The following is a 20,956-nucleotide window of genomic DNA, read 5'->3' as shown; positions in this document are numbered from 1 at the left end:
CCAGCACACTGTTGCCTATGAAGGGTAAAGCAACATCAAATCAACTCCACTGTGCAAAACCTAAAATATGCTGAGAGTCTGAGGAAATAATCAGAAAAATAACCTGAAAAATTTAGTTGATTGCCCCCTGAAGTGCAGAACTGATGTATTTATAAGTAAAGAACTACTGAATACCTAATTTATAATTGATTCTCATACAAGTAATGTTAACATAGGTCACTCTAAATAATTTGTCCATATTTATACTATGTATCTTTACTAGAAATTTTTAATAATGTAGAGCAAAATAAAAACCATAAATGTCAGTATGAACCTGTAAGTTACATGGATTAAGAAAAATAATCAGTACTGATTCATATAATATCTGTGTATGTTTTTGGAGCCATTCTATTTGTACCAGCCCAGACAACAGGCTCCCTGAACTAACCCAGGTTCATCTGCTTTAAAACAAGGCTGCCGGTTTCTGATACATCTCCCACAACGAAAGAGTGAATGCTAAGTCTTTTTTTTAAAGATTTTATTAAAGAATATTAAGTCAGCTGCATGAGACAGGATTCTGGAACCTCATTAGTTATTAAAGTGCCATCAGTCAAGGCAAACACACATTGAGAAGCACATTCTCTTCAGTCTAATCTGAGTGAGTTCTTCCAAACTTTGTACGCACACAATTTGTGCCATGCAAAGCCCTATAAAGACCCTAATACATCTTGCAACTATCCTTTTAATGAAAAACAAAGTTTCAAGAAACAGCAAGTTCAGTATTCAGGGAAATAAAAATACAGCTTGCACGACCAAGTGTACTTACACATTTAACAGCAGCAACACCACTAAAAAGAGCTGACTTTGTGCTTCACAGCAAAAAACTGTGCATGGCTCAGTAATTTTGTTCACTGAACCCTAGGGCTATCAAGCCTTTGAGCAGCACTCTGAGGCCTCAACAATTACAGTGCAAGATATCAGAAAACTCTATTCCATTTTTCATTGTGATGGCTCAGAAAGATGACAATTCTATTATTTTCAAATAATTTTTTACAGAAGTGTTTCACCAGCAGTACCTTGTATTGTCCAGGCTGACTACAAGTAGGAGAACACGAGAAATATGCACATATATTGCAAAACACAGTTCTGTTTAGTTTTTATTTGCAAAACATGAGTTTCCAAGCAGATTTAACCAGAAATTATATTCACACCCACAAACTGTATTTCAGACTCTTGTGAATGCCTGTGTCTATTGAAGATTGTCCTTTATTTCAAAACAGAGTTCCAACATAAACCACTCCCGTATTTCATATTTATTGAGCAAAATACTCTGTATTCCCACAGCATTTAAAGTGAGAATTTCACTGTTGCAAAAAGGCATTGCATAGTTATCTGCATTCTGTTTTGCAGACACTTGCTGGCTCTTACTTCAATAAGCCAACCATCACTTCACTGATATCCCACAACTTTCTTGCAACCAAGTCATCCATGGCTTTGGGCAGGAGTTCTTCCTCTTTGCAGTCTCCAAAATATTTTCCTGACACGCCTTCAACATCAGGAGAAGAGGCCAAATAAATAGAAGTCTGGGCTCCTTCCAGAGGCGTTTTGAAGAAAGCCCATGACACCAAGTTGAACAGGGGTTTGGCCAGCAAAGGAATATTCACGTGTCTGCCTAGATTTGTTCTAACAATTCCAGGATGAAGTGAGTTGACGGTGACTCCTGTGCCTTCCAAACGACGGGCTAGCTCCCTTGCAAATAATATATTGGCCAGTTTACTTCGACTGTAACAGAAGCTTTTATTGTAACTTATTTCACTGTTCAAGTCTTCAAAGTTAATCTCTCCATATTTGTAAAGCTTTGAGGATACTACAACAACCCTGCTTGGCGCAGAATTTTTGAGAAGTCCCAGAAGAAGGTTGGTGAGCAAGAAGTGACCCAAGTGGTTTACACCAAATTGCATCTCAAAACCATCCTCTGTCTTCATGTACGGACACTGGAATATTCCTGCATTATTTATCAGAACATCCAGTCTTGACTCTTCCTTTAAATAGAAAAGGAAAAAAAACATTCAGTTTTAGAACTGTCATGAAAAACACACTACTATGCTTAGTATTTCTCATTGGCCATTGTTAGAAAGAAATAATTTCATTCCTATTTTTCTGAATTGTAACTTTCTGATATTCTTTTAGAGCACTGCTGAAAAAAACCCGTTAGGCTGAACTACCACTAAACTGAGTACTTGACCCCAGTAAGATGCACCTATATGAAAGTAGGTCTGTACCAACTTCTAACAGAGGCAGTGAACACAACTATCTGCTTCCACAGAAGCAGCTTTTTCTGCAATTCAGTGATAATTTACCTTTGTGATATAAACACGCCCCCCCCCCCCCCAAGTAACTTACTGCACTGCAAAAGACCACACATTAATTTATGGCAAACCTGTGCTACAGCAGAGGGGTCTACTGTGTGAAAGACATGCAAACATGGAACACAGCCCAAGGAACTAACCTCAGGGCTGAAGAGGAACCATTACATCACAGACTCACCATCTCACTGGGATGATGTCATGAAAAACTTTTCAAAACAATGTTCTCATGATTTTAAACAGTTCATTGTGCTGCTTGGTGAGAACTATGGAGCAGGACTCACTCATAGAAAAGTAACACTTGTGTTCCATAGAATTTCAGTCTAACAGGTCTAGTGAAGAATGAAGGGACTGACGCTTAAAATATGCATGAGGTGCTCAGTACATGCTACTTGATGGATCAGTATTCTGGTTCAAGTCAGTAAAAAGCACACTCAAGGACATATGTTACACTCTACAGAACCAGGAGATGTAAGTAATTACCAGAGAGGATGGTATGGGTAATTTAAACATATGCATCATGCACTTCAAGCATGCTCCAGAATCCACTCGAAAATTGAGCTATCCAGTTCACCCAAAACTCAACTTTTACAAAAAACACAGATTAAAGTAAGCTGCCTAAAAAAGCTCTGAATTCAACACTTTCACCCACCTATGACAAAAGCCTGTGAAAGCATCATATATGCTTGCATGAATCAGAGACAAATGTATTCACTTTCTCCAGAAAGAGCAGCATGAGTTTTCTTTAAACCCAGTGCAGGGACTGGAAGGCTAGCTGAGATAATTTTGGGCCATTCTGATGATAAAAATAGAGAACCTCATAAATGAATTCTGTGCCATTTGCCTTTTATTTCACTGCTATTAGTAGCAATGATACAAAGAGAGCAAACCCCAAATCTGCAGTTGGCACTCAGTTAAAGGTGCTGGCATCTGATCACTCAAAACTTCAAGTACTTCAGTTTCAGACTGATTTCCGTGGGACTTGAGCCTGCTCAGTGCTTCATATAATTCGGTCCCTGAGGAATTATCCAAAGAGCGTCAAACTCACTCCTCTTCACCCACAGGGACACAGTGACCACTAAAGCAGGACAGGAATTAAGAAGTACTGACTGTACATTTGCTCACTGAAGTGATCCTTTCTTCAGAGAAAAATATTTGACAGGAGGATTTATTTTGCTAGACTTAACACTTCAAGAAGCAAGACCTCCACATGTGCCATTTTCTGAAACTTCCACATTTAGTAACACAGATTAACGTGATCAATGCCATGCAGGCAGTTTACTACAATCAAGTGCAAATACAGCAGAGTGCACTAAACAATGCTTTGATGGGCAATGGTACTCCTTGTAGCCTCTGAGCTCACTTCCATTTTCTCTGTTTTCCCATGGAACCCTCCAACATCTGTCATTTATTTTTTCAGTGAGACTTGGGAGTGAAAGACGCAACCACTCTCAGTTGTTCAAAGTAAAGCTCCCACAAATAAGACTAGGCAGTGGGAGTGCACTGTTTCCCCAACCTGCCAATGTTTAAATCTTCTTTATGTCAAACAAAAACCACAAGAACCCCCAAACAAACTCCCAAGTAACAGTTCCAAAAAGGACTCACAGATTAGCAAATGTACATAACATGGACTTGGGTGGAAAAGCTCTTGAAAGTATTTCTTGAGCTTGCATCCCTTGACATTCAGGTGCTTTTGGAATTATTTTGAAAATGCAAGTTAAAATGCAGGCATCAGCAACACTCTGCAGATAACATACTTTTTTCTTTACCCATTTCTCACTTACAGGCCACTTGTACTGGCTTTAGCAATAAAGAGATGCTAACAAATTCACATTTTCTTGATATTTTGTACTATAAATAATTCTTAGAAGTTAGACAATATGTTTCATTTTTGATATTTGTTTATTATACATGTTTTACATCCTTTCATGTATTCAAGTTTTCCTGTAACACTGCAGCAAGATTACAGCTTATCACTGGGTTCATGTATGAATGTGTGACTAGTGTCCCACCAGAGAACTTAAAACTTGACACTTTAAGTTCTAGAAAAGTTGCTTGAAAATTAATGCAATAAAGTCCCTCTGTTTTCTTGCATTTCACAACAATATCTAAGCATCTTTCAAGTACTTAACAAGCACTTCTCTGAGCAGCAGCACAATTTAAGCCTGGCTTCCCATGTATCTCATGGTTTGAGTAGCAGCTAGATGTGGTGAGACCCAAGTCCCAAAAGATATGGCAATGAAATAATGCCTCCAACAGGGTCTCCCTCTGCTCCGATGTCTAGTAACACTGTCGAACTCATCTAGTGGCATTTCTGTCTGGTAAAGCAACTGGATGTTCCTGTTCTCCTGAAACCCAGGTTTTCAGGAAAGCTGCAGAACCTTTATATATTCAAAACCATCCAACAACTGGACACAGCCAGTGGTGGCCGAGATCCTTGGGGTGGGGACAGACCATCTGAGAGGGGGCAGAAGGATGTCTGGAGCATGTGAACAGTGCACTCCTGAACTTGTATTTTTCCTGGAGACAGAGCTGAGCTGCAACACCAATTTAAGGCAATGGTTGTTAATTAAGACAGAAAGGAAGACAAATAATTTAATTCACACACAAACTATTGCTTCCTTTTCAGAACTAAGGTCTAAAGTATGTTTAACTAGAGTAGACCAAATCAGTACACCTTCATACTTCCACGCGCTAATTCCTGTCAATTTGCTTACGCCCTCCTCCCCATCGCAGCAGTGACCTCAGCGCCATCCCGCGCCCGCAGCCCGAGGGCGGCACAGCCTGCCCTGACCTGGCGCCCCAGGACCCGCCGGAGCCCGGCCGGGCCCGAGCAGGCCGAGCCTGTGCGGGGCTCCAGGACAGGCTGCCCCCCCGCGGGACCCCCGTACCTGCAGAACGCGGTGGCAGAAGGCGCGCACGGAGCGGAGCGAGGCCAGGTCCAGCTCCCGCACCACCAGCTCGCCCTCGCCCTCCTCCCGCTCGCCCACCTCGGCCCGGATCTCTCGGGCCGCCCGCTCGGCCCGCGCCCGGTCGCGGCAGCCCATGATGACGCGGGCCCGCATCCGCAGCAGCTCTGCCGCCGCGGCCCGGCCGAGCCCGCTGTTGGCGCCGGTGATGATCACCGTCTTGCCCCGCATGGAGCCCGCGGTGACGGCGCGGGCCGCGCCCCGCAGCCAGCGCCAGGCGGCCGCCAGTAGCCCCGCGCCCACCGCCAGCGCCAACGCCGCGGCCATGCCGGGCCTGGGGCCGCGGGGCCTGCTGGGGCTTGTGGTCCGGGAGGCGCTCCGGGAGCGTGCGCTGGGCCCGGCGGGTCACACGGGGCGCGGCTGACGCATCCGGGCCGGGCTGTGCTGCTCTTCCGCGGCACCTGACAGCCTGTAGAGTGGGGCGCAGAGAAACCTAGCGGGGCTCAGCAAGGGCAAGTGCTGAGCAAGGGAGGAATGACCCCGATATCAGTACAGGTTGTGGGCTGAACTGCTAGAGAGCAGCTCCTGGGAGTCTTGGTGGGTAACATGTTGATTATGAGCTGCCAATGTGCCTTTTTGCCAGGAAGGCCTGGTTTCCTGGGGCGCACTGGGAGGAGTGGCCAGCAGGGCGAGGGAGGTGATCCTGCCCCTTCGCTCGGCCCTAGTGAGGCACGTCTGGAGTGCTGTGCCCAGTTCAGGCTCCTCAGGACAAGAAAGACAAGGAAAGGGTCCAGCACAGGCCACAAAGATGATTTGGGGTCTGGAGCATCTCTTGAGAGACTGCAGGAGCTGGGCCTGTCCAGTCTAGAGAAGACAAGACTGAGAGAGGATCTCATTAATTCATATAAATATCGCAAAGGCAGATGCTAAGGCAATGGTGCCCAGTGACAAGAAGCAGTGGCCATAAACTACAAGAAGTTTCACCTCAACATGAAGAAGGACTTCTTTACATTGAGTGTGTCAGAGCACTGAAACAGGCTGCCCAGGTTGCTCATGGAGTCTCCCTCTCTGGTAATGTCCCAAACCTACCTGGACATCTTCCTGTCCAGTGTGACCTGCTCTAGGTGACCCTGCCTTGGGGGTTGGACTAGGTGATTCCCAGAAGTCCCTTCCAACCCTAACAATTCCATGATTACACAGAGCAAAACATTCACTGGCGACTTGGTGGCCTTCCTGGCCCCAGTGTGGGCTCAAGGGTGACTCAAAGCACACTGCAGGTCATTGTCAGAGGTAGCTCTGCAGGGCTGCCTTACACAGAAGCATGTCCTTCCCCAAGTCCAAGGCCATGTCACTGATAGCAATGCCCATGCTCAGAAACCCAGTTAGTGCTGGAGCTAACAGACACCAAATTGTCTCTTAATTCCTGAATGGCCATTCTTGCTTTTCATCCCATGCTGACTCCTGAAATGTGGATGGCAGTTGTCTGGGAAACATAGAATCATAGAATCATAGAATCATAGAATCATAGAATCGATTGGGTTGGAAAAGACCTCCAAGATCATCGAGTCCAACCCTTGGTCCAACTCTAGTTCATTTACTAGATCATGGCACCCAGCGCCACGTCCAATCTGTGTTTAAAGATCTCTAGGGATGGTGAATCCACCACCTCTCTGGGCAGTCCATTCCAATGCCTGATTATTCTCTCAGTAAAAAATTTTTTTCTGATATCCAACTTAAATTTCCCCTGGCAGAGCTTAAGCCCGTGCCCCCTTGTCCTATTGCTGAGTGCCTGGGAGAAGAGACCAGCCCCCACCTGGCTATAACTTCCCTTCAGGTAGTTATAGACAGTGATGAGGTCACCTCTGAGCCTCCTCTTCTCCAGGCTAAACAACCCCAGCTCCCTCAGCCTCTCCCCATAGGACTTGTGCTCCAGTCCCTTCACCAGCCTTGTTGCTCTTCTCTGGACCCGCTCCAGCATCTCAATATCCTTTCTGAACTGAGGGGCCCAGAACTGAACACAGTACTCAAGGTGTGGCCTCACCAATGCAGAGTACAGGGGAAGGATCACTTCCCTGGTCCTGCTGGTCACGCTATTTTTGATACAGGACAGGATCCCATTGGCCTTCTTGGCCACCTGGGCACACTGTTGACTCATGTTGAGCTTCCTGTCAATTAGTATTCCAAGGTCCCTTTCTGCCTGGCTGCTCTCCAGCCACTCTGTGCCCAGCTGGTCTGGGCCAAAACTGGTCTGGGCCATAAAGCTGGTCTGGGCCAAAACCAAGCCAGGAGCTGTTCCAGTACTTTCAGAATTATAAAGGAGTCTGTCCCATCCCAGTCTGGTAGAAGGGAGGCTGCTGGCAGAACATATGCACACATTCACTCCACCTTACAAGCACACTCACAATCAGAGCCTCTAAATATAGGCATGGTCCATCCAGTATCTATACCCAGAAACCCAGGCACCAGCTCTGATGCTGGGTTTTGCCAAAAGCTGGTCTATTCCTGTGCACCAGTTTAAAGTGCAGTAGTAGTTCATGTATGCACGTCATGTGGGATCTCTCAAGTCGCTGGTTCTGTCCAGCATCTCACAATGAAATTGAACCTCTTCAGTTGTTGGCTTTGAGACCCTTGGGCCCCTCAGCCCTGACAACTTTGTTTTGAATCCTTAACCCAAGTTCTGTTTTCAGCCATCAACTTCATGTTATGTCTGCAGACCCTGCCATTACTAATCCCGGACCCTGACGAATACAACCAAGGTGACATGAACCCATTCAGGGAGGCAGGAGTGGCCATTGAGCTTCCTGCACTCAAAATCCTTTTCACCCTAGCCCTGGCGGAGTCCCGGGTAGAAGTGTGCAGAGAGAGAATTAAAAGGTAACAATTCTGATCAAGAGCAATGTAAGTTTAAAAAAATAAAAAGCCATTTAACAAAAAAAAGGCAGCAGTAATTGAGCTCAGTACTGATTTACGGATAAGGTAGGGACAAAGAGGAAAGAACAACATAGATTAAGAAAAGTTCAGGACCAGGACTGAGGGAGCATAGGTGAGTAGAGTACAGGGAGACAAGAGTCTGTAGGGGACACCAAAAATAAATTTGACTTGGCCGCTAATAATGAGGGTGTCTGTCTTGAGTCAAGAAATAGCCAGTTTGGGGAAATGAGTAAGCAACCCGAGAAGAAAACCATGAGCCTTTCATCAGGTTTCTTGTGACTTGTCTAGATGTGATAACCATTTGCAATAGTAACCTCCCCTTAGCTGTCACATGTGAGCATGACCTGCAGTCTTGTCACATTGCTGCAGTCTGTTCTGGGGCTTCATGACTTTAGCTCATGTTACTGCTACAGAAATACATCAGACTTTTCTGGGAGTATCCTTATCATGTCTTTTCTAACTGCCTGTCACACTTCTCAGGCAGATTAAGGGCTCTCTAGGCACCACATCTGAACACTCTAGATTCTCTGAGAGACCTCTTCAGTCTTGTCTTCACAACAGAAAACTTTCTCTCTTCATTCTCAGCTCTTCATCATTGCCTCATGGTTACACCAAAGAATATTTCAGCCAGGCCACATCATTGCCTCTGCATGTGACACAGAGGGATTTTGGCATCCTTAACATGGTGTAAGAGCCACTTTGAGGTGTTCTTCCATATGCTCTTCTCATAATAAATAACATACTGGGAGGTGTTGAAGCCAAGCCCACCTTGCAGGCAAGGACCATGGGAAAGAAGCAGCGGTTGCCAATCAGATGTGAAAATAGGAGAACCGGGAAACACCTTGTTAGAGGAACAGATTCATTTTATAAGTCCTCCTGGTGGGAGGTAAAGAATCTGCTCTTCGTCGTCTGGCTCTGGGGACTGACAGTCACCTGACACACCTACTCTTTCAGAAGGCTGTGAATATGCTGGAGAGGTCCCTGCCTTGAGGATCCTGCGTGCGTTTGTCGGTGGTCAGTCCAGCCTTCAGTGCAAGGAGCATTGTGCTCAGGAGCTCATGGGTGATAGTTACAAGAAGCTGCTCATGTAGGCGGGGATGATGACATTCAGATGTTTGTCCCAGATACTCCTGAGCAGGATAACTGGAAATTACTATTTCTTCTAAGACATTGACCTGCTTCACGGATTCCTTTACGCATCTGTTGCACTTGAGGTTGTGTTTAGCAACTGCAGGCCAGGGCTAGTTACAGGATCTGGCAGAGGAGCCCAATGGGAGTACCTCCTTAGAATGTAGAAGCCCTTTGAATCCTAAGTCCTTAGAACAAATCAGGATCCAAAGCAGATGCCGGAACACATGTAATGATGACCATCTCCAAATTTGCATCTGAAATATTTTGTTTCCTCCAGATGGTTGGTTGACTATGCATGAGATGCTAGTCTGGAAACTGAAAGGGTGTCTTAGAGGTGTGGAGGAACTGGGGAACATGGATTTATTATGTTTTGGTAGCCCGTGAAAGGTATCTAACACACTTTGAGGATACATTCCTCTGTAAAAAGAAAAAAAAAAGTAAAGCAAAGTCACCTTCAAAATGTTATTTCTGACATTTTTGCCCATGGGAATTGGTAGGAGTAAGAGACATTCCTATTTGTCTTACCTGGACTCTTCACCATGTTGTGATGCAGGAACCTGGAAGCTAAGGGAACAAGAACTGACTTCGCCTGAAAAGGTTCTGTTACCTCACAGAATTCATCTGTGTTATCACTAATCCTCTTCTATATTTTGCTTGGGATGACAGTTTCTTTTTCATGAAACTGTCTTACAGTGTTGTAAACAGTCTGATAGACAGGACAGTCCTCTCTATTCCCCTCTTTCTGTTGTTTTAACTGTGACTAGGTAAGGGTTATGAGGTGCCAGGGCTTAAACTCATTGTATTCCCATGAGCGTGAGAAGCAAGACATTTTTTGTTGAGCTTTGTTGTTGTTTGCTTGTTGGTTTTGTTTTGTGGACTGGAATGCTATTAGGAGACAATTCTCTTCTATGTCTACAAAAATAGAAAACTTTCCCTCAGCTCCCATCCCATTTCAGAGAATTTCCTTGAAAAAGATTATTTCAGTCCACTAGCCAAGCTGTGCCTTGGAGCAGAAGAAAATAATTTTAACAGGCAGAGGCTGTTTGGCAAGCCTGAGTCTCCCCAAACATCCAGATTAGTCTGGAAGGTACTTGTATGAACCAATGAGGCTCACTCACCCACCATGCTGCCAGCTGGATATGCAGAGAAACAGCCATTGAGCCTGGGACAATTGCCTGACAATTAAAAGGCAGTGTATAAATCTGAATATCTAAGGGCATTTTACTCACCTAACTTAGAAGTGATTGTGGACTGCAACACCAACTTCTGAACTTCAATGTCAGTTTGAATTCTGTGACTAAGAATGCAAATTCTACGATGCACATTTAATATGTGAACTCTTTTCACACATGCCTTAGTGCTGTCAGGAATGACACTGAAAGAGGGAGGAGTCCTCTAGTACTATGGGTGTACAGACCAAGAAGTGGAAGCTCCTAACTATCTCCTGGCCAGCAGGTTTCATTCTTGCTGTAGGTGGATGATTGACTGGAAATAAAGGTAAACATAATAGACCAAAAAATTGAGCTTCCAATTTATTCATTGATTTACATCCTTTACCCTGTCAGGCATGAGATTTACCTCTGGACCTCACAGGGATCAAGGATCCCATTAGCATTTTTCTGTATCAAGAGGTAATTGTTATGTTCAATGAAAGTCAAGTGCCAGCTTTATGTTTCCTGCACCCAATCCCCGTGGGTCTAACAATGCATGGATGAAGAATGGCTGATCCATGTTCTGCTTCAACAAGGCAGGCCTGGTCTTCCTGAAATCTGCAGCCTTGCTTTTGTGGTAAAGGCACACACACAATTTATATTCTACAGCTAAGGAATATTTTATAATTCCTTGCAGATTCAGAGCTCTCACATAAAAACATCTGCTAGTAACATTTTTCACAATCTCCATTTGGTGAGGTAACTCTATCCCATCCTGGCAGACAATGACCAGGCCTCAGTTATTCACGTCTTCCTCACCTCCTGGCTGGGCTGGGAAATGTGATATGTTTGGGCACAAAGCCTTTAGCACTTAAGAGTTCCAAGTACACCAGAAATCTGAAGTGCATCCCATCAACAACACATACTGGTGTGAACACATGAAAACCTTTCCAATGGTCTCTATTTGTGTTTCATGCAGGATCAAAGCTTTTGCCTTTGCTTCCAAAGAACTTTGTGGCTTGGACCCAGAATATTAAAATGATTGCCTATGTTCCTGGGAGGGAAACCATAATTAATGCAATGAAGCTTTCTGCAATAATGGGATAGTTCATCTGGCCATAGGAATCAAACTTTCTCAGAGGCTAACCTGGGATTCTGGACCGAAATCCCCAAGGAACCACAGATCATCACAAGCCTGATTCACCATTTCTACTCCCTCTGCAAAGCGCATTCTTTGGGTTTGGTTTCTTCTGGTATAAATATACCACAACAGTAAAAAAAACCCAGGACAATTGTTCCACTGAGGAGAGAAAGAGAACAAACACCACCTGACAGATGTTAGTGCTGTCATTTGGGTATTGCTACTTACATGGATAACACTGATATACAGGAACTTAGCATAAAAGAGGTAAAATAGACCTATGGTGTAAATTTGAAGTCATGTAGGAACAGACACCTGTCCCCTGGAAACCCATTTGAGGTTGCCAAACTGAGTTCACTGAGATAATGGAACATCTGTAAATCCTAAGGGAATTCTAGTTAAGAAGCAAATAGTTTCATCAACAGTATCATTTCTGGGTAGATTCTCTGCTATTACAAGGTGTGATTTGATTGAAAGTGGTCACTTCTGGTTCTAAACATCAGGAGGATGCTGATTACATAAACTCTGTCTAGGAAATTATGCTAAAACCCCTACATAGAAAAATGACAATGTTTTGTAAAGCCAGCTTTATTAAGGTAAGAAAACAATATACAAAAATATATGTAAACACAAGATCAAGTATGCTAACATTTTACTGGAAGCTGAAACCTTGTGGTGACAGATCTACTGAACACCTATTTAACAAGCAAACCACCAACAGGGAAACAGTTACATGTAATCTGTGTTTTTGGGAACTTCAGAGATAACTGTCAAGAACTAGCATTGCAGCATGAATTTGTTTATAAATAACCCGTCAACAGCTTTTTAGAGAAAATATAACTGCTCTGTCTCTCAAAATATGTCTCAAGCTATAAAAACAGTACAAATCTTTTCCTAATATCAAAACCCACAGTGTTAGATCCAGACAGGTAAAAAATCTAAACTGCTTAAGAATTATATTAAAATAACTCTATTAAAAACTTACCTATATTAAAAACATTTTTTTAAATGCTGTTCTATCCAGAAGTTAAATCTTTAAACATAGTGCTTACAATACACAAATGTAGAGGTTTTCAGACATAACTATTGGTATATTAAGAGGCTGGCTGAGTTAAGAACCTTATCATTCATGGTGCCATCCAGTCATGAAGATTTGTGGTACTTCTGAGCAACGCCATAGGGAACGTGTGCAGCTATGGTGCCCAGTTTCTGTGCTCCTTCGATGTGGAACATCTGGTCATCAAAGAAAATGTGAGGGCGGATTTTCACCAGGATTGGTCCTTTAGGAGCTCCTGCTAGGAAAAGTGCCTCGTCAATCTCCAGACCCCAGCTACGAAGAGTCTTCAGCACTCTGGCTCCAGAGCTTGCCGCACTTCTGGCTGTGACCAGGTATGTCCTTATAGGACAATTTAATCGTTCGTTTTTTGCATAGAACTTCTTCTGAATCTTCCCCAAGTCTTCCAGAAAACCCTTCAAAGGACCCTGAGTATAAAAAAGGACCAGAAGCATATTTAGACCAGAGTTCCCCAAATCACCATTTTGCTTTCTTCCAGACTGCCAGCTACACACAGAATTCCTTTCCCTCATGCTATGCTACTATGCAAATTCTCTATGTAACATATCCAAATGGTTCTGCATCCTCACCTGGAATTCACACATTGGAAAAAAGTCAGAACCATAACCTGACATGGTATGATCAGTGGGAAAATACTTCTCACTAAGGTATACAAGATGACTTATGATACAAACTTGTAACTGTAGTCTTAAATTTAATGTAGATTTCTTTAAAAATACTGAACTCTTTTTACTATGAATCATAAGCTGCAATTCTTTCCCCTGCACAAAAACCAATAAAAGACCTAATTACAAAGACACTAATGAACTCTTTCCAAATTAATGACCATATCCAATTAAAAGAACTGAATGACAGTTTGGTTCAAATTGCAATATATTGTACTGTCCAGTACTTTCATAAATCAAGCTTTTATTCTGAATTTGTAAGATTTATTACAATAGCATAATTGGTCTTTCAGTTTAAGCTAATGTTAAAATGTTTGTGTTTTTTAGACAAACAACATAGTTCTGCTTGGGAATTAGCAGATATTACCCTGTTTCAATAACCAGAATATCTCAATATTTGAAATTAGCATTACCTACACAGTCTGATTAAAAAAAATCAAGGAAGTCAGTACTAGCATTTCTTTTTCTAATACCATTAAAATATAACTGTAAGTCAATGTCTTATATATGCAGTTCTCTCAGAGAAGTGAGAAATCTGGTGAAAGGACTGCAGTGATTGCCTCTTTTACGTGAAACATGTATTTTGAAGACTACCCTTGAAAAAGGTAGTAAGTAAGGCAATCAGTTTCCACAAAGAACACATACACACTGGGGAAACTGGAGAAATACAGCAGAAATGGAAGTCATCAGATCTTCTGGAAACTTACTGAATCAAGAAATACAAACCTGTGCAAGAGGCTTATTTTCATTCAGCTGTTCATGTTCAAAAAATCTATCTAATCCTTGCTCTTTGACAATCTGTTCTGATTCATCAGAAAAGATAACAGCATCCCCATCAAATGCCACCCTCAGCTGTGTATCTGAGTAAGCAACACCTTTGTTGGCAGTGAACATTGTAGCTGACGCAATGCCTGAAAATGGATCAGAGAATCTCAATGAGTCCTGTGAAGTCATTCATTAAACCATCAGCAGTTTGGTTCCAACAACTTATTTGTGGTGACCTTTATATATGGTGAGTGGAAACAGTCACAATGGCTAATTAGTAATGGCTGTTCTGTAACACAAATGCATGGAATCTGTCCCATTGACAAAACTTCTTGGACACGCTTCTTTCCACTTTCATGTAAGAATATACAGAACAGTCCCCAAAGAGTGGTGCAAGGAGACAAAGCAGGCAATTCCAAGGATACCACTCAATCAAACTATTTGCTATTTTTTAACTCCTTATGAAACACAGAAGTTGTATTTTTGAGTCGTATCAAAAAGATGATACAATTCAAATAAAAGTTGAATAGAAGTGGGAGTTCCATTTCTTGGTGAACAGAAGACAGAAAGGTATAGGGTGATTGCCATTATCAGCAGGCTGAGGGGTCAGAGAGGAACTGTATCATGCGATTTTATTTGGTTAAGTAAAAGTAAGTTACAAGCTTGCACTATACAAAGTGGTGACTTTCTGCATTTGATGAAGCAGCACTACTTTCTGAGAAAGACAGACAGTATATTCATTTTTGAACAAACTCAACAGAGAAATAAGGAAAGTCAATTCAAACCTGCTTCTATAGCTTCTTGTACTTTTTCAGAGTCTGCTGAGAGGTACAGGTTTGTAAGGTATGCAGTCAGGTAACCAATAGGGCTTTGTCCTCCCGTCATGCAGAAACGTTCAATTGTTAAGCCTACAGTAAGAATAGCACAAGGTGTGACTCTGCCTTGACACTACAAAACTGTAAAAGGAATCTGTGAAAAAGTACACTAGCCTAGCTGGCAGTAAACTTAAAAAAAATAAAATATGTTCATCATAATTTCAACAAGTTACACAACTTAAACTAATATGTTTGATCAGCCCATCCTCATTTATAACTTAGGAAAAAAAATTCCCTCTAAGATAGCAGTGAAGGTGTATCTGTAGAGAACACAGACACCAAATTATGAAAAAGTTTAAGGATTTCTCAGAAGATAAGATTCACACCTGACAAGTTAAATCTAGAGCATTGGAGAAAATTCTGTTTAATACGATCTCACTTATGCCGACACTTATGAAAGAAGCTGCTTTTTCCAAGGTCAGAACAGGAAGAATAAAATTAATTCATATTATATAATAACCGGCAATTCTACACATTAGTATTTATTTTACTTACCGTAGTGATTGATGCTGTTCATGAGCCTCACTCCCACCTGGGCATGATTATTAGTCATCAGGACAATATCAAATCGTTCTTCATCATCAGGGTACAGCTCAAGAAGCCGGGCATTGACATGCTCCAGTGCCTGCAAGTTAAAAGTGTGGAAGTCAATAGACAAGTGGAATGTGCCTCCTTTTGTTAATCACTGTAGTTTTAGTGATAGGATTGTCTTGAACCAGAATGTGAAATACCTGATAGCTTATCTTGCTGAACTCGTTTTACTCCTTTCTGCTTTGCTGCTCCTAGTAACCATTTGACTGAGTTCATTTGAAAGGAAGCAAGTAAGTTTCTTTTGTTGAGTTACAGAATTTAACTTTTTTGTGGAAATCCTTGTCTTAGGAAATCATAATCAACCAGAGTAAGTTAATGCACTATTGAACATTATCACAATTGCTGTTAATTTTTTTCTTGTCCACTTGAAAATTGTTCTTGTGAAATCAAGAGGAAAGTATAAAGGAATGTATATGTGCAGCTGGTTGTTTTACATGCATAAATATGAATTTGGGTCACATACTTATGCAAAGATTTACTGACACAGTTCAGGTGGTCAGGTGGCAAAGATCATTCTTAAGTAATGAGTACAAAATCATATCCTGTCAAACATGATTAGCCTGACAATTTCTAATTGCAGTACTGAATTAAACAGATTCTTTCTCATGAGATCTCTTTAAAGATAATGGGCCAGCATGTTATATCCACAGTCTTGTATTCTTATTTCCTTGACCCTTCATCTGCTCATCTCTCTCTGCATCCATCTGTTCTCTCTTCTTACTTAGAGCCTCATCCCTCTGGAGTAAGACCTTTTTGCATTGAGATCTTGACCCTTCAATGGAATTCTTTGGGATTACGGTGATAAAATCAACAATGAATCACCAAATGAATGCAAGATGGATTGATTTTCAATAAAGTACTTAAAAAAGTCAGGCCAGTTATTAAGAACTAAACCTCAGATTTCAAAATTAAAATCAGGGAATCTCACTTTCAAAAACACGGCTTTGTTACATGGGACCTATGCTGAGGAAAATTCTGAGTGGGAGCCTGGTATATGGCCTAGGAAAAAATCTCAGTATGTGGTCATAACCCACTTCTGTTCCTAATACTCTAGTGCACTGGTAATTTCTAAAACTATTTGGAAATAAGCGTGAGTGGAGGAAAGGATTCCATTTTTGTCCAGTGCCTGTATACTTTGCAGCCTAAGGAGACCCTGGCCTGTCATTACAAATCTTAAATGCTACAACCATGAGATATAATACTTTTAAATTAGTAGTATTTGTTTTTGCCTTGTCTCTAAATAGAAAAGATGACTCAATAAACCAACAGTTCTCTAGACTAATGATTCCAGTGACTAAGCAGTATAAAGAATTCAAACACAAGTACCAGACTGGAAGGGAACAGAGGTCAAGGTGCATTTAGCTGGGCATAGCTAACAGTTCTGATTTTCAAAGTATGGGCAGTTAAACAGTCAAATGTTGCTTATACTCAAAGTGAATTTGACACTGAGCTCTAATAAATCTTAAAAACTGACTGTGCTAGCAGGGCTGCTACATATAGGAAACGATGCAGTAAATTCCCTACTCAGCCTACCCTCACTGGTGTACAAAGTGAATTATTTTATGACCTCACTTTTATGTTAAAAGCACCTTTACAGTACTTGTGCTATTAATGCTACTAACAGCAGCGTGGGTATTGACATAAGTAATTTTTTCACTGTGTATGATCAAAAAGTGAAAAATGGAGAAAATGTTTTAAATTCCTGAGACTAAAACTGAAGTAATCAAAATCTGCTTTTAAAACTTGAAGTGTTCTGCCACAACTCTGATACAGCAAGTATGATAGCTAATTATGATTGAAGTAATTTTCTAAAATTGCTGTGGTAGAGCTTATCAAACAATTCTCAATGGAAATAAAATTAACTCTGTACACAGCATTTTTTTCAAGCCAGTCCCACTAAAAGCTGTGTTCCTCAAAACCATACTATTTTCAAGTCTTTTGTTTTGTAATTTCACTTGTTTTACATGCTGGAGGCTGTTTCCCTTGGAGATTTCTCTTATCTTGTGCCATGAAAGCAAAACATTCTGTTTCAGCTCTGCTCAAACCCTGACTCCCAGCTAGGGAGTCTAATTCTTTTCCTAGTCCTCAAGAACAATTTCCAGGGTGGTAATGAAAGTAAGGAAAAACTAAAGCAGATCACAAGAAATTAATTTCTTAATAATTAGATTTATACAGAATCAACAATGTTGTGGGAGGTTTGTAGGTTTGGTTGGTTTGTTTGGGGTTTTTTCTTTTTTTTTTTTTTTCGCGGGGGACTGTTTGGTTTGGGTTTTTTTTTGAGGTGGGAGGAGGTTGTAAAAAACCTGGGGCCTATCTTGACTGAAAAAGGTCTTAAAAGGAAAGGTGGGCCCCATGTATAGCAGCAAACGCAGGTTGCTCCTTACCCACAACTGGGATGTGATGCTGTGAGCCGGGATACAAACCGTGATGCTGAGGGTGCAACTCCGGTCCCGGTGACGAGAGCAGTACGTGATGTGCCGCAGGCGTTCGGCATTAGTGCCGGCGGGAGGGGACGGGAGGGGATGTGAAAAGGAGGGGAAAGGGAGAGGGGAGAGAAGCGGTGGCAGCAGGGCCAGGGATGCTGCCGGGCTCCCCCGCGGCGGGGAGCTCACCGCTGACACAAGAAGCGCCGAAAAGGTCTCCTCGGGACAGGATTATCTCCGCCCAAGGAGGTTTAGGGCTCCTCCTCTTCCCGAAATCTGGCCTTGCAGCATCCTGCGCCCCCCCCCCACCCCGGCCCCGGCTACCTTGACGAAGTAGAATGCTGGTCCGGGCTTGAGGGTGACGTTCTCGTTGTTCTGCTGGTACTCCACGTACTTCTCCAGCCCTTGCTCTTCGAAGATCCGCCGCTCCTCCACCAGATCGAAGAGGGCTCGGGAGGAGACGGCCACCGTGATGGCGTTCTGGGGCTTGGGCTGCGGAGAGAGCGCAGGGTAGCGCTGGCCCCCGAGCCCTCAGTCTCCCCCCGGACCCTCAGCCTCCTCCCGAACCCCCAACCTCCCCCCGGACCCCCAACCTCCGGGTCCGGGCCCCCCAACCTCCCCCTGGGTCCCCAGCCTTACCGCAGCCCCCACCCTTACCTCAGACCCCCAGCCTCCCCTCCGATCCCCGGCCCCGGCCTCCGGGTCCCCGGCTGCCCTCACGCACCGGCCGGGGTTTCTTGGTAACCAGGCTATCGTAGAACGCCTTGGCCGCCGCCCAGTCCTGCTCGGCCTCCAGCAGCCGGACCTCCGCCGCTTCGCTGAGCTGCGGCGCCTCCGAGCCGGAGCCGCTCATGGTGCCTGGCGCGGCCGTGCTCGGGGCGGGCGGCGGGCGCGGCCGGAGAAGGGGCAAGGGAAGCGGTGGCCGGGAAGCGGTGGCAGCGGTCGCCTCGCCCCGCCCCACCCGGGCAGAGGGAAGGCACCGGCGCTGCCCTTCCCTTTGGCTGTGCCGCGCCCGGGGATGCCCGGCCCTCCCGCGTCACGGCCCTCGGCGGTCCAACCCTGTCCCGGAGCGGAGCAGCCCCGGCGCCGGGGGCAGAGGGGCCGCGGCTCCCCCCGGGCTCGGCGCAGCCCCCACGCCGGGGCAGCCCCGCAATCTGCCCTGGGTGCGCGGCAGCCGCAGCTCGGCCCCTCCGGCACACGCCATGACACCGCAGCTCCCTCCACAGCACCCGCGGCTACACGAACTGAAGAAACAGCCTCCAGCTCTGAGCATTAGAGTCACTGTTTAACTGCAGTGGCTTAATTGATTTAACACTGACTGCAACAAGTTCCCAGGAGATTTCTTATAGAATATGTGTTAGTAATCAAGATGAGTTTGATGTCCGTCATCTGGGGTTCTCATTATACGCGGCACCAAGTGAAGAACCTTTCAGAAAAGGCAGTGTGGGTAGGGGGGTGGACTGGGAGTGTGTGCAGCACTCACGGGGAGCTGTTATTCTGGCATGACGTTTGGGCGGTCCCAAAATCCAGAGTTCCACACAGAGCTGTGGGCACCCATCTGATACAGCGCTCCGAAGCAGTCCCATCTGCCTCTGCAGATCACCATCTAAGCCGCTGCAAAGCTCGCCAAACTGATAAGCTGCAGGAGAGAGTGGAAAGTGAGGAAGGAATCGGATTTTCTCCTGAGCCAGCATGGGATCTGGCACAGCAGACGCACAGCCTTTGCAACTGGTGACTCAGTGGTATCTGTCATAGCACATGTGATCACCATCCAAAGGACTCTTAACGTTTTGAATGGAGACTCTAAATATTGATTTTGACCCTATTCACTGCATAATCTTTATGAAATTGTCAGATCTTTCTGCCTTCATCCAGCCTCAAAAAAACCCCCAAACCCCCAGGATTGGTTTTGTTACTTTTGCCCCCCCTTTTTTTTATTTTAAATGTGGCTTCCTAGTGAAAGAAGGCTTATGTAATTATGCCATCTGTCTTTCCCCAGTTCAAACAAATTTGACAGAAGGATAAAGACCTCAAAAAGATTTAAATTCTTAAAACGTTTATTGAGAATCCACAGCAATGTGCAATTTGTTGCTCTGCTGGGGAAGGGACTTTATCTGCTTGTTCCTCTGCTGTGTAGTAGCAAACAAATACTCCCTGGCTGATTTGCTAGTTCCAAATCTGCCACATTGCTGTTGCCCAGCCAACTAAGGAGGGATCTGGAAGCAGGGAAGTGGTGGAAATGGAGAGGTTTGAGTAAATAGGAAATGGGAGTTGACCATACTGGGCAAGGGAGCTCGAAATATGAAGTAAAAGGAAAGGTACTCAGGATAGTGTATTAGGAAAACAAATGCAAAAAGACAAGATAGGATCATCTTAGCGGCTGCTGTCATGGAAAGCTGTAAAAGATGTAACATAAATCTGAACAAACCTGATTTTAGTAACTGCTACTGATAGATGTGCTTGTTTTCCTTGAATTTTGATACTAAATTGATCCTATTTTATTCTAGTGTCTGAGCTCAGACGTGTAGAGTCTCAAACACTACTGAAAACACCTGCTCGCCTCCATGCAGTGAGGTCAGGCCGAGCAGTCAGTCTGAGTCTGGAAAAAGGATTCAAGCCACAGAACAGCAACTTGTGGTCACAGTCCTCATCACTGTCCTGCTCAAAGACTTCAGCACCACCCTAAGAAGGTGATCTCTAAGAAGAGGCTATTCTTGGTTAAATTAGTATGTTCATTGCCCACGGAGAAAAGGGGAAAAAAACAGGAGGAATCAGGAACCAATTCTCTGGTTGTTACAAAGCTGAACTGTCATCCCTGTGTGAACCTGTGGCAATACATGTCCCAGAGCCGTGCCCAAGTTGGCTATTTGTCATGCTGTGTTCCCCACCACTCTGTGTTTACTCAGGAGCAAAATCATAGCTCCTCAGGCATGTTCTTGGTTTTTATTTTTGTT

The 20,956-nt window shown here is 43.9% G+C and overlaps 2 protein-coding genes across 2 annotated transcripts; both read right to left on the bottom strand.

Moving 5' to 3' along the window:
• Positions 1-1,227: 1,227 nt before the first annotated feature.
• On the bottom strand, positions 1,228-5,647 carry RDH14 (retinol dehydrogenase 14). The gene is made up of 2 exons (XM_071548307.1): positions 5,237-5,647; positions 1,228-2,021 (listed from the first exon to the last, which is right to left on the bottom strand). Exons 1-2 carry the CDS (start codon positions 5,579-5,581, stop codon positions 1,404-1,406), a joined length of 963 nt encoding a protein of 320 aa, XP_071404408.1. The 5' UTR covers positions 5,582-5,647; the 3' UTR covers positions 1,228-1,403.
• Positions 5,648-12,186: 6,539 nt separating this feature from the next.
• Positions 12,187-18,996, bottom strand: NT5C1B (5'-nucleotidase, cytosolic IB). The gene is made up of 6 exons (XM_071548306.1): positions 18,727-18,996; positions 18,327-18,494; positions 15,484-15,613; positions 14,899-15,021; positions 14,075-14,259; positions 12,187-13,090 (listed from the first exon to the last, which is right to left on the bottom strand). Exons 1-6 carry the CDS (start codon positions 18,853-18,855, stop codon positions 12,752-12,754), a joined length of 1,074 nt encoding a protein of 357 aa, XP_071404407.1. The 5' UTR covers positions 18,856-18,996; the 3' UTR covers positions 12,187-12,751.
• Between the last annotated feature and the right edge of the window lie 1,960 nt (positions 18,997-20,956).

The sequence above is a fragment of the Pithys albifrons genome, chromosome 2 (assembly GCF_047495875.1).
Source record: "Pithys albifrons albifrons isolate INPA30051 chromosome 2, PitAlb_v1, whole genome shotgun sequence".
NCBI lineage: Eukaryota > Metazoa > Chordata > Aves > Passeriformes > Thamnophilidae > Pithys > Pithys albifrons.
Note: the sequence above shows the minus strand (reverse complement) of the source record. Positions and strands in the feature narration are given on the sequence as shown.

Bases quoted from the DNA above. Each gene is read 5' to 3' on its own strand.
- RDH14 (XM_071548307.1), bottom strand. From the start codon at position 5,581: ATGGCCGCGGCGTTGGCGCTGGCGGTGGGCGCGGGGCTACTGGCGGCC. The intron at 2,022-5,236 runs GTACGGGGGTCC...TTCTATTTAAAG, and splicing joins TCTGCCACCGCGTTCTGCAG to GAAGAGTCAAGACTGGATGT.
- NT5C1B (XM_071548306.1), bottom strand. From the start codon at position 18,855: ATGAGCGGCTCCGGCTCGGAGGCGCCGCAGCTCAGCGAAGCGGCGGAG. The intron at 15,614-18,326 runs GTAGCCGGGGCC...TTTAACTTGCAG, and splicing joins CAGCATTCTACTTCGTCAAG to GCACTGGAGCATGTCAATGC. The intron at 15,022-15,483 runs GTAAGTAAAATA...TTCTTACTGTAG, and splicing joins GAACAGCATCAATCACTACG to GCTTAACAATTGAACGTTTC.